Source organism: Pseudophryne corroboree, chromosome 2 (assembly GCF_028390025.1).
Source record: "Pseudophryne corroboree isolate aPseCor3 chromosome 2, aPseCor3.hap2, whole genome shotgun sequence".
Lineage (NCBI taxonomy): Eukaryota > Metazoa > Chordata > Amphibia > Anura > Myobatrachidae > Pseudophryne > Pseudophryne corroboree.
The window spans coordinates 934,502,636-934,515,077 of record NC_086445.1 but is presented as its reverse complement, the minus strand read 5'-3'; the positions used below and the strand labels follow the sequence as shown (position 1 = coordinate 934,515,077).

General features: G+C 48.5%; 1 protein-coding gene across 5 annotated transcripts in view; it reads right to left on the bottom strand.

Annotated features, from left to right (window-relative positions):
* The window catches only part of ST3GAL6 (ST3 beta-galactoside alpha-2,3-sialyltransferase 6), a 358,764-nt gene that overhangs the window by 117,095 nt on the left and 229,227 nt on the right, over nt 1–12,442 (bottom strand). For all 5 annotated transcript variants that reach the window (XM_063956263.1, XM_063956267.1, XM_063956266.1 and 2 more), the window contains one exon: nt 11,616–11,681. In XM_063956263.1, the coding sequence (XP_063812333.1) occupies nt 11,616–11,681 (66 nt within the window). The remainder of the gene's footprint in view (nt 1–11,615; nt 11,682–12,442) is intronic.

Genomic DNA, 12,442 nt, shown 5'->3' with positions numbered 1-12,442 from the left:
CAGAAGACAAGTCGTCGGAACCAGCTGCGATTTTGGAATATTGAGAATCCAATCGTGCTGCCGCAACACTACCTGATATAGTGCTACACCGATCTCCAACTGTTCCCTGGATCTTACCCTTATCAGGGAATCGTCCAAGTAACGGATAACTAAAATTCCCTTCCTTCGAAGGAATATCATCATTACGGTCATTACTTCAGTAAAGACCCGGGGTGCCGTGGACCATCCCTACGGCAGCGTCCGAACTGATAGTGACAGTTCTGTACCATAACCTGAAATACCCTTGGTGAGAAGGGTAAATTTTGACATGAAGGTAAGCATCCTTGATGTCCCGAGACATCATGTAGTCCCCTTCTTCCAGGTTTGCAATCACTGCTCTGAGTGACTCAATTTTGAATTTGAACCTCTGTATGCAAGTGTTCAAAGATTTTAGATTTTAAAATCGGTCTCACCGAGCCGTCTGGCTTCGGTACCACAATAGTGTGGAATAATACCCCGTTCCCTGTTGCAGGAGGGGTACCTTGATTATCACCTGCTGGGAATACAGCTTGTGAATGGTTTCCAAAACTGCCTCCCTGTCAGCGGGAGACGTCGGTAAAACAGACCTTTGGAAACGGCGAGGGGGATACGTCTCGAATTCCAATTTGTACCCCTGAAATATTACCTAAAGGATCCAGGGGTCTACTTGCGAGTGAGCCCACTGCGCACTGAAATTCATTGAGAACGGGACCCCACCGTGCCTGAACTTGTAAAGCCCTAGCGTCATACTGAGGGCTTGGCAGAGGCGGAAAAGAGTTTCTGTTCCTTGGAACTGGCTGATCTCTGCAGCCATTTTCCTCTCCCTCTGTCACGAGCAGAAAAGAGGAACCCTTTTGTCCGCTTGCCAACCAGGCCTGCGCCTGATAATACGGCGTCTTATTTTGAGAGGCGACCTGGGGTACATCCCCTCTTTTAAGGCAATACTTCCAAATGCCGTTTGGAATCCGCATCACCTGACCACTTTACTGGTATAATTGGACAACGCACTTATACTTGATGCCAGTCGGCAAATATTCCGCTGTGCATCATGCATATATAGAAATGCATCTTTTAATTGCTCTATAGGCAATATACTGTCCTTATCTAGGATATCATATTTCCAGTCAGGGAATCCGACCACGCCAACCCAGCACTGCACATCCAGGCTGAGGCGATTGCTGGTCGCAGTATAACACCAGTATGTGTGTAAATACATTTTAGGATACCCTCCTGCTTTCTATCAGCAGGATCCTTAAGGGCGGCCATCTCAAGAGAGGGTAGAGCCCTTGTTCTTACAAGCGTGTGAGCGCCTTATCCCCCCTAGGGGGTGTTTCCCAACGCACCCTAACCTCTGGCGGGAAAAGGTATACTGCCAATAACTTTTTAGAAATTATCAATTGTTATCGGGGGGAAACCCACGCATTTTATTTCTCAGATTCAGGAAAACTACAGGAAGTTTTTCCTCACCAACATAATACCCCTTTTTTTTTTTTTTTTTTTTTGGTGGTATTCATATTATCAGAAAAGTGTAAACTTTTTTCATTGCCTCAATCATGCAATGTGTGGCCCTATTTGGAAATCACGGTTGTCTCTTCACCGTCGACACAGGAGTCAGTATCCGTGTCGGCGTCTGTATCTGAGGTAACGGGCGCTTTAGAGCCCCTATATGAGACGTCTGGACATGCACAAGCTGAGTAGCCGGCTGTCTCATGTCAACCACTGTCTTTTATACAAAGCTGACACTGTCACGCAATTTCCACAGTACATCCACTCAGGTGTCGACCCCCCAGGGGGTGACAACACTATTACAGACACTCTACTCCGTCTCCTCATCATTTTTCTCCTCATACATGTCGACACAAACGTACCGACACACAGCACACACACAGGGAATGCTCTGATAGAGGACAGGACCCCACTAGCCCTTTGGGGAGACAGAGGGAGAGTTTGCCAGCACACACCAGAGCGCTATATATATACAGGGATAACCTTATATAAGTGTTTTTCCCTTTATAGCTGCTGTATTGTTTATACTGCGCCTAATTTGTGCCCCCCTCTCTTTTTTAACCCCTTTCTGTAGTGTAGTGACTGCAGGGGAGAGCCAGGGAGCTTCCCTCCAACTGAGCTGTGAGGGAAAATGGCGCCAGTGTGCTGAGGAGATAGGCTCCGCCCCTTTCTCGGCGTCCTTATCATCCGTTTTCTTGTATGTTTTGGCAGGGGTTAAATGCATCCATATAGCCCAGGAGTTATATGTGATGCATTTATTTTAGCCATAAAAGGTTTTCTAACGATTTATTGCGTCTCAGGGCGCTGCCCCCCCAGCGCCCTGCACCCTCAGTGACCGGAGTGTGAAGTGTGCTGAGAGCAATGGCGCACAGCTGCGGTGCTGTGCGCCTACCTTTATCTGAAGACAGGAAAGTCTTCTGCCGCCGATTTTTCCGGACCTCTTCGCTCTTCTGGCTCTGTAAGGGGGCCGGCGGCGCGGCTCCGGTGACCCATCCAGGCTGAACCTGTGATCGTCCCTCTGGAGCTAATGTCCAGTAGCCTAAGAAGCCCAATCCACTCTGCACGCAGGTGAGTTCGCTTCTTCTCCCCTTAGTCCCTCGATGCAGTGAGCCTGTTGCCAGCAGGTCTCACTGAAAATAATAAACCTAAACTAAAACTTTCACAAAGAGCTCAGGAGAGCCCCTAGTGTGCACCCTTCTCGTCGGGCACAGAAATCTAACTGAGGCTTGGAGGAGGGTCATAGGGGGAGGAGCCAGTGCACACCAGGTGATCCTAAAGCTTTCTTTAGATGTGCCCTGTCTCCTGCGGAGCCGCTATTCCCCATGGTCCTTACGGAGTTCCCAGCATCCACTAGGACGTCAGAGAAATTTGGTTTTCACAAAGAAAAATTGTCCTAATTTATATTTATTGTAAGAAAAAAAATCTGCTTATTAAACAAAGCATATACTAATTTTAAACACACAAGTCATTGTACTAGTTAGTCATAAACAAGTATGTTAATCATTCAACACTCTTATCTCACCAGTAGTGTTTAAAAATGCTGATCCCGTTTTTGATATCCGTTTCCTCAGAAATAACAAAAAAATTAAATAAAACACAGAATGACAGGAAATGAATACAAGGCTACATTACCACTCAGGCGGAAACATTATTGAAGGTCAACCTTATTCTTTTGGTAACTGATAGGAATGTGCAAGCTGTTGCTGGATATGTAAACAGAAATATGGGATGCGGTGGTTATGGCTCCTACACAAAGGCAGTGGATGTGGCACAGCAAAAGACAACAGATATTATTCACTGTCAATGGGAAAATATACACTCCGTGGCCACTTTATTAAGGGTTCCTACGCAGTACTAGAAAGGCACTCTTTTCTAGTACTTTGCAGGATGCCACTTTGCTTCAGAGCAGCTGAATTCTCTGTGACATGGGTATACACAGTGGTCCACTTTGACGCGACAGCATCACGTGGTTGCTGCAGATTTGTTGGCTGCACATATCCTGTTCCCCACATCACAGAGGTGCTGTACTGGACTAAGATCTGGTGACAGTGGAGGCCACTAGAGTATACCGATCTCACGGTCATGTCTGTGGAACCAGCTTGAGATGTGACACATGGCACGTTATCCTGCTGGAGGTAGGTCATTAGAAGATCGGTAGACTGCAGCCATAAAAGGGATGCACACATTCAGCAACAATGCTGCGGCACGTTCTTATTGTTAGTCTTTTAACGGTCATGTTACACTATCCTTGTCATGAAACTTCCATTCTCCTCAGCTCCCATTAAAATTGACGGGTCTTTCATTCTTTAAGAACATCCCTCTAAATGGTATGCGGTTAACAAACCGCCCGTCGGGATCCCGGTTGTAGCAATACTGACGCCAGGATCCCGATGGGGGTACTATACCGCCCCCGGAATACCGGCGAGGAAGGCGATTCCCCCTCTATGGGTGTCCATGACACCCATAGAGGGAGAATAATCGCCACCGAGCCCACAGCATGTTGAGTGCAGCATGGCGAGCCCGCAAGGGGCTTTGTTGCGCTCGCCCCCCTGCCGGCATTCTGACGCACGCGATGCCGATATCTGTATCCTGTCATTCGGCATCCCGTGCAGCAGGATCGCATACCAATCCCCTCTAAATTTACTGAAGCCTATTACACTTTTCGTGAAGTCATTTGATAAGGGTTTTGTTTGTATATATGTCTTGGTCTTTTGAATATTTCACATTTCAATAAAATAAGAATTTACTTACCGATAATTCTATTTCTCATAGTCCGTAGTGGATGCTGGGGACTCCGAAAGGACCATGGGGAATAGCGGCTCCGCAGGAGACTGGGCACATCTAAAGAAAGCTTTAGGACTATCTGGTGTGCACTGGCACCTCCCCCTATGACCCTCCTCCAAGCCTCAGTTAGGATACTGTGCCCGGACGAGCGTACACAATAAGGAAGGATCTTGAATCCCGGGTAAGACTCTTACCAGCCACACCAATCACACCGTACAACTTGTGATCTGAACCCAGTTAACAGCATGATAACAGAAGGAGCCTCTGAAAAGATGGCTCACAACAACAAAAAACCCGATTTTTGTAACAATAACTATGTACAAGTAATGCAGACAATCCGCACTTGGGATGGGCGCCCAGCATCCACTACGGACTATGAGAAATAGAATTATCGGTAAGTAAATTCTTATTTTCTCTAACGTCCTAGTGGATGCTGGGGACTCCGAAAGGACCATGGGGATTATACCAAAGCTCCCAAACGGGCGGGAGAGTGCGGATGACTCTGCAGCACCGAATGAGAGAACTCCAGGTCCTCCTCAGCCAGGGTATCAAATTTGTAGAATTTAGCAAACGTGTTTGCCCCTGACCAAGTAGCAGCTCGGCAAAGTTGTAAAGCCGAGACCCCTCGGGCAGCCGCCCAAGATGAGCCCACTTTCCGTGTGGAATGGGCTTTTACAGATTTTGGCTGTGGCAGGCCTGCCACAGAATGTGCAAGCTGAATTGTACTACAAATCCAACGAGCAATCGTCTGCTTAGAAGCAGGAGCACCCAGCTTGTTGGGTGCATACAGGATAAACAGCGAGTCAGATTTTCTGACTCCAGCCGTCCTGGAAACATATATTTTCAGGGCCCTGACTACGTCCAGCAACTTGGAATCCTCCAAGTCCCTAGTAGCCGCAGGCACCACAAATAGGTTGGTTCAGGTGAAACGCTGAAACCACCTTAGGGAGAAACTGAGGACGAGTCCTCAATTTCGCCCTGTCCGAATGGAACATCAGATAAGGGCTTTTTCAGGATAAAGCCGCCAATTCTGACACGCGCCTGGCCCAGGCCAGGGCCAACAGCATGACCACTTTCCATGTGAGATATTGTAACTCCACAGATTTAAGTGGTTCAAACCAATGTGACTTTTGGAACCCAAAACTACATTGAGATCCCAAAGTGCCACTGGAGGCACAAAAGGAGGCTGTATATGCAGTACCCCTTTTACAAACGTCTGAACTTCAGGGACTGAAGCTAGTTCTTTTTGGAAGAAAATTGACAGGGCCGAAATTTGAACCTTAATGGACCCCAATTTCAGGCCCATAGACACTCCTGTTTGCAGGAAATGTAGGAATCGACCCAGTTGAATTTCCACCGTCGGGCCTTACTGGCCTCGCACCACGCAACATATTTTCGCCAATTGCGGTGATAATGTTTTTGCGGTTACATCCTTCCTGGCTTTGATCAGGATAGGGATGACTTCATCCGGAATGCCCTTTTTCCTTCAGGATCCGGCGTTCAACCGCCATGCCGTCAAACGCAGCCGCGGTAAGTCTTGGAACAGACAGGGTCCTTGCTGGAGCAGGTCCCTTCTTAGAGGTAGAGGCCAAGGATCCTCCGTGAGCATCTCTTGAAGTTCCGGTTACCAAGTCCTTCTTGGCCAATCCGGAGCCACGAATATAGTGCTTACTCCTCACCATCTTATCAATCTCAGTACCTTGGGTATGAGAGGCAGAGGAGGGAAGACATACCCTGACTGGTACACCCACGGTGTTACCAGAGCGTCTACAGCTATTGCCTGAGGGTCCCTGGACCTGGCGCAATACCTGTCGAGTTTTTCCCAACGGTTTATAATCATGTGGAAGACTTCTGGGTGAAGTCCCCACTCTCCCGGGTGGAGGTCGTGCTGAGGAAGTCTGCTTCCCAGTTGTCCACTCCCGGAATGAATACTGCTGACAGTGCTATTCCATGATTTTCCGCCCAGCGAAGAATCCTTGCAGCTTCTGCCATTGCCCTCCTGCTTCTTGTGCCACCCTGTCTGTTTACGTGGGTGACTGCCGTGATGTTGTCCGACTGGATCAACACCGGCTGACCTTGAAGCAGAGGTCTTGCTAAGCTTAGAGCATTGTAAATGTCCCTTAGCTTCAGGATATTTATGTGAAGTGATGTCTCCAGGCTTGACCATAAGTCCTGGATATTCCTTCCCTGTGTGACTGCTCCCCAGCCTCGCAGGCTGGCATCCGTGGTTACCAGGACCCAGTCCTGAATGCCGAATCTGCGGCCCTCTAGAAGATGAGCACTCTGCAACCACCACAGGAGGGACACCCTTGTCCTTGGTGACAGGGTTATCCGCTGATGCATCTGAAGATGCGACCCGGACCATTTGTCCAGCAGGTCCCACTGGAAAGTTCTTGCGTGGAATCTGCCGAATGGGATTGCTTCGTAGGAAGCCACCATTTTACCCAGAACCCTTGTGCATTGATGCACTGAGACTTGGCTCGGTTTTAGGAGGTTCCTGACTAGCTCGGATAACTCCCTGGCTTTCTCCTCCGGGAGAAACACCTTTTTCTGGACTGTGTCCAGGATCATCCCTAGGAACAGAAGACAAGTCGTCGGAACCAGCTGCGATTTTGGAATATTGAGAATCCAACCGTGCTGCAGCAACACTACCTGAGATAGTGCTACACCGACCTCCAACTGTTCCCTGGATCTTACCCTTATCAGGGAATTGTCCAAGTAAGGGATAACTAAAATTCCCTTCCTTTGAAGGAATATCATCATTTCGGCCATTACCTTGGTAAAGACCCGGGGTGCCGTGGACCATCCATACGGCAGCGTCTGAACTGATAGTGACAGTTCTGTACCATAAACCTGAGGTACCCTTGGTGAGAAGGGTAAATTTTGACATGAAGGTAAGCATCCTTGATGTCCCGAGACATCATGTAGTCCCCTTCTTCCAGGTTCGCAATCACTGCTCTGAGTGACTCAATCTTGAATTTGAACATCCGTATGTAAGTGTTCAAAGATTTTAGATTTAGAATCGGTCTCACCGAGCCGTCCGGCTTCGGTACCACAACAGTGTGGAATAATACCCCGTTCCCTGTTGCAGGAGGGGTATCTTGATTATCACCTGCTGGGAATACAGCTTGTGAATGGCTTCCAAAACTGTCTCCCTGTCAGAAGGAGACATCGGTAAAGCCGACTTTAGGAAAACGGCGAGGGGGAGACGTCTCGAATTCTAATTTGTACCCCTGAGATATCACCTGAAGGATCCAGGGGTCTACTTGCGAGTGAGCCCACTGCGCGCTGAAATTCATTGAGACGGGCCCCCCCACCGTGCCTGATTCTGCTTGTAAAGCCCCAGCGTATACTGAGGACTTGGCAGAGGCGGGAGAGGGTTTCTGTTCCTGGGAACTGGCTGATTTCTGCAGCCTTTTTCCTCTCCCTCTGTCACGGGGCAGAAATGAGGAACCTTTTGCCCGCTTATCCACGAAAAGACTGCGCCTGATAATACGGCGTCTTCTCATGTTGAGAGGCGACCTGGGGTACAAACGTGGATTTCCCAGCTGTTGCCGTGGCCACCAAGTCTGAAAGACCGACCCCAAATAACTCCTCCCCTTAATAAGGCAATACTTCCAAATGCCGTTTGGAATACGCATCACCTGACCACTGACGTGTCCATAACCCTCTACTGGTAGAAATGGACAACGCACTTAGACTTGATGCCAGTCGGCAAATATTCCGCTGTGCATCACGCATATATAGAAATGCATCTTTCAAATGCTCTATAGGCAAAAATATACTGTCCCTATCTAGGGTATCAATATTTTCAGTCAGGGAATCCGACCACGCCAACCCAGCACTGCACATCCAGGCTGAGGCGATTGCTGGTCGCAGTATAACACCAGTATGTGTGTAAATACATATTAGGATACCCTCCTGCTTTCTATCAGCAGGATCCTTAAGGGTGGCCATCTCAGGAGAGGATAGAGCCCTTACAAGCGTGTGAGCGCTTTATCCACCCTAGGGGGTGTTTCCCAACGCACCCTAACCTCTGGTGGGAAAGGATATAATGCCAATAACATTTTAGAAATTGTTATCGGGGGAAACCCACGCATCATCACACACCTCATTTAATTTCTCAGATTTAGGAAAACTACAGGTAGTTTTTCCTCACCGAACATAAGACCCCTTTTTTTTGGTGGTACTCGTATTATCAGAAATGTGTATAACATTTTTCATTGCCTCAATCATGTAATGTGTGGCCCTACTGGAAGTCACATTTGTCTCTTCACCATCGACACTGGAGTCAGTATCCGTGTCGGCGTCTATATCTGCCATCTGAGGTAACGGGCGCTTTATAGCCCCTGACGGCCTATGAGACGTCTGGACAGGCACAAGCTGAGTAGCCGGCTGTCTCATGTCAACCACTGTCTTTTATACAGAGCTGACACTGTCACGTAATTTCTTCCAACAGTTCATCCACTCAGGTGTCGACCTCCTAGGGGGTGACATCACTATTACAGGCAATCTGCTCCGTCTCCACATCATTTTTCTCCTCATACATGTCGACACAAAAGTACCGACATACAGCACACACACAGGGAATGCTCTGATAGAGGACAGGACCCCACTAGCCCTTTGGGGAGACAGAGGGAGAGTTTGCCAGCACACACCAGAGCGCTATATATATACAGGGATAACCTTATATAAGTGTTTTTCCCCTTATAGCTGCTGTATAGTTAATACTGCGCCTAATTTGTGCCCCCCTCTCTTTTTTAACCCTTTCTGTAGTGTAGTGACTGCAGGGGAGAGCCAGGGAGCTTCCCTCCAACGGAGCTGTGAGGGAAAATGGCGCCAGTGTGCTGAGGAGATAGGCTCCGCCCCCTTATCGGCGGCCTTATCTCCCGTTTTTTTATGTATTTTGGCAGGGGTTAAATGCATCCATATAGCCCAGGAGCTATATGTGATGCATTTTTTGCCATCCAAGGTGTTTATTATTGCGTCTCAGGGCGCCCCCCCCCAGTGCCCTGCACCCTCAGTGACCGGAGTGTGAAGTGTGCTGAGAGCAATGGCGCACAGCTGCAGTGCTGTGCGCTACCGTGTTGAAGACAGGACGTCTTCTGCCGCCGATTTTCCGGACCTCTTCTGCCTTCTGGCTCTGTAAGGGGGCCGGCGGCGCGGCTCTGGGACCCATCCAAGCTGGGCCTGTGATCGTCCCTCTGGAGCTAATGTCCAGTAGCCTAAGAAGCCCAATCCACTCTGCACGCAGGTGAGTTCGCTTCTTCTCCCCTTAGTCCCTCGATGCAGTGAGCCTGTTGCCAGCAGGTCTCACTGAAAATAAAAAACCTAAACTAAAACTTTCACTAAGAAGCTCAGGAGAGCCCCTAGTGTGCACCCTTCTCGTTCGGGCACAGAGATCTAACTGAGGCTTGGAGGAGGGTCATAGGGGGAGGAGCCAGTGCACACCAGATAGTCCTAAAGCTTTCTTTAGATGTGCCCAGTCTCCTGCGGAGCCGCTATTCCCCATGGTCCTTTCGGAGTCCCCAGCATCCACTAGGACGTTAGAGAAAAACAGTTTAAAACGACCCAAAAAACAAATCACAGGCTATGGCATTTATACAATAGTTGATTAGTATTAAGGGGTCTAAAGAGTGCCAAAATAACAATCCCCCCAACACCATTACCCCACCACCAGTCTGAGTCACTGACATGAGGTAGAATGAATGCATGCTGCTTATGCCATATCCTGACCGCACCAACTACATCGCAGCAGAACTAGATTAGTCGGGACCTGTCCAGTGTTGGTGAGTCTGAGCCCACTGTATCCCTATTTCCTGTACTTAGGGGGTCATACAGAGTTGATAGCTCGCTACGTATTTTTGCAGCGCAGTGATTATGGCGGAACGGGGCTAATCTGCGCATGCGCATGCACCGTAATGCGCAGGCGCGTGGTACAAGTACAAAAAGCTTTGTGGTTTTGCACAGGTTCTAGCGACGCTTCCAGACGCACTGGCGGATGCAAGGAGATTGACAGGAAGTGGGAGTTTCTGTGGGGCAACTGACCGTTTTCTGGGAGTGTTTGGAAAAACGCAGGCGTGGCCGGGCGTTTGCTAGGCGGGTATCTGACATCAAAACCGGGACCTTCGTCGCAGCAATCATCGCACAGAATAAGAAACTACAGGGCTGGTCTTTTTCTGCACAAAATGTGTTTGCTGCCGCTCGGCTGCACAGGCGTTCGCACTCCTGCAAAGCGAAAATACACTCCCCCGTGGGCGGTGACTATGCGTTTGCACAGCTGCTAAAAGTAGCTAGCGAGCGATCAATCAACTCGGAATGAGGGCCTTAGCTAAGAAGATTGCAACTCGGTGTGGTCATCGGCTGCTACAGCTAATCACATACAGTTGCACATGCTGTGCATACAAAAATGCTTCTGCATTTGTAACGTATGGTTATTTTTATTACTGTACCATTCCAGTCTAACCATGCTCTGACCTCTCAATAACAAGGCATTCTCCCCTATAGAACTGCTTTGCACTGTATTTGATGTGTGCAATATTCTCTGCAGACTGCTGTACATGGGGGTGGGGGAATCACAGGAGATCAGCCGTGTCTGAGACACTCAAACCACCCTGCATGGCATCAACAATCGTTCCACGTTCAAAGTCACTTAGATTACATTTCTTAATCATTCTGGTGTTTGAACAAAACAGCTGAGGCTCTTGATCCTTTTATTCATTAAGACAGCACATTATTGGCTGATTAGATATTTCCAGTAACAAGGTGGACACTAGTATACACTGTATGTCGTAACACGCACAGCTGGGCTGTCAGAGGGCAGAATCAGCAGTAGGGCCCAGCTGGTGTGGTTTTAGATGACACTACTTTCCTGATGGGATGGCACACCTCCCAACATTGAGGAAGGTCTAAGCGGGACTCCGTTGCGGCGAAGCCGACTGGGGGCGTGGTTTAGCGGATGATGCTTCCGCAAGCCATGCCTCCCGAATTTGTCACTTAGGCGGCATTACCAGTGCTCCGTGAGCTGATGGCATGCTCCCAGCCCCTCTGTCTCCCGTGAATAGCAGTCAGTGACAGGAGCTTCCCAACTACCCACCCCGGGACACTGCAGCCGGCGGGTGGGATAGCAGGACAGTCCCAAAAAAACTGGACTGTCCAGCGAAAATCAAGACAGTTGGGAGGTATGGGATGGTAGGGACACCTCAAATCTGGATATGCCTTTAGTAAATTAATGAGGTCTGAACACTTATACATTCATATAAGTAGAGTCATTTCACAATTGCACCTACATTAGAATGATTACTTACTTTAATATTAGCGGGAACTTTTCATTGTAACATGACTTGTAGTCTTTAACTGGGTCTGTTGGAAACCTGAAAGAAGAAAATAATAAATGAAAGGTAAATAAGTAAATGTAAATTCAATCTTTATATCTGTAACTATGATACAGTTAAGGCCAGTACTCACTGGCAGATGTGGGGAGAGATGTGAACCGCTCAGCACACATCTCTCCCGTCGCTCAGCACAGCGCGATGTGTGCTGTGCGTGCGGGGGGAGCGCTCAATTCACCCAGCGGGTGAAGTGAGCGACTCGCTAGATCTAGCACCAGCGATAGTGATGCGCGGGGCTGCGCATTGCTATCGCTGTGGGGCATACACACGGAGAGATCACTGCTTAAAATCTAAGCAATCTAGTAAGATTGCTTAGATTTTAAGCAGCGATCGCTCCTTGAGTACCCCCCTTTACTCCTCCAATATTTGGCAGTACTGACCACTATGGTACACGTTAACACAGCAGTTTCTACCATCTCCATCTACTCAGTCGCATACTCAGCTACTTCATCTAACACTTTTATGAGGGATTAGAGATATCAACAAACGTAAGGCACTAACTGGGAGATTTAGCAAACCTTTTTTAACCAGGAAATGTGAAGGTGTTATAGGCCCTACACACTGGCCGATTTTCTGAAAGATATGAACGATCTCGTTCATAAATGAACGAGAACTCGTTCATATCCTTCAGTGTGGAGACTCCAGCGATGAACGATGCGCATCCCCGCGCTCGTTCATCGCTGGTCTCCCGTCGGCTGTGCATGCAGGCCAATATGGACGATCTCGTCCATATTTGCCTGCAC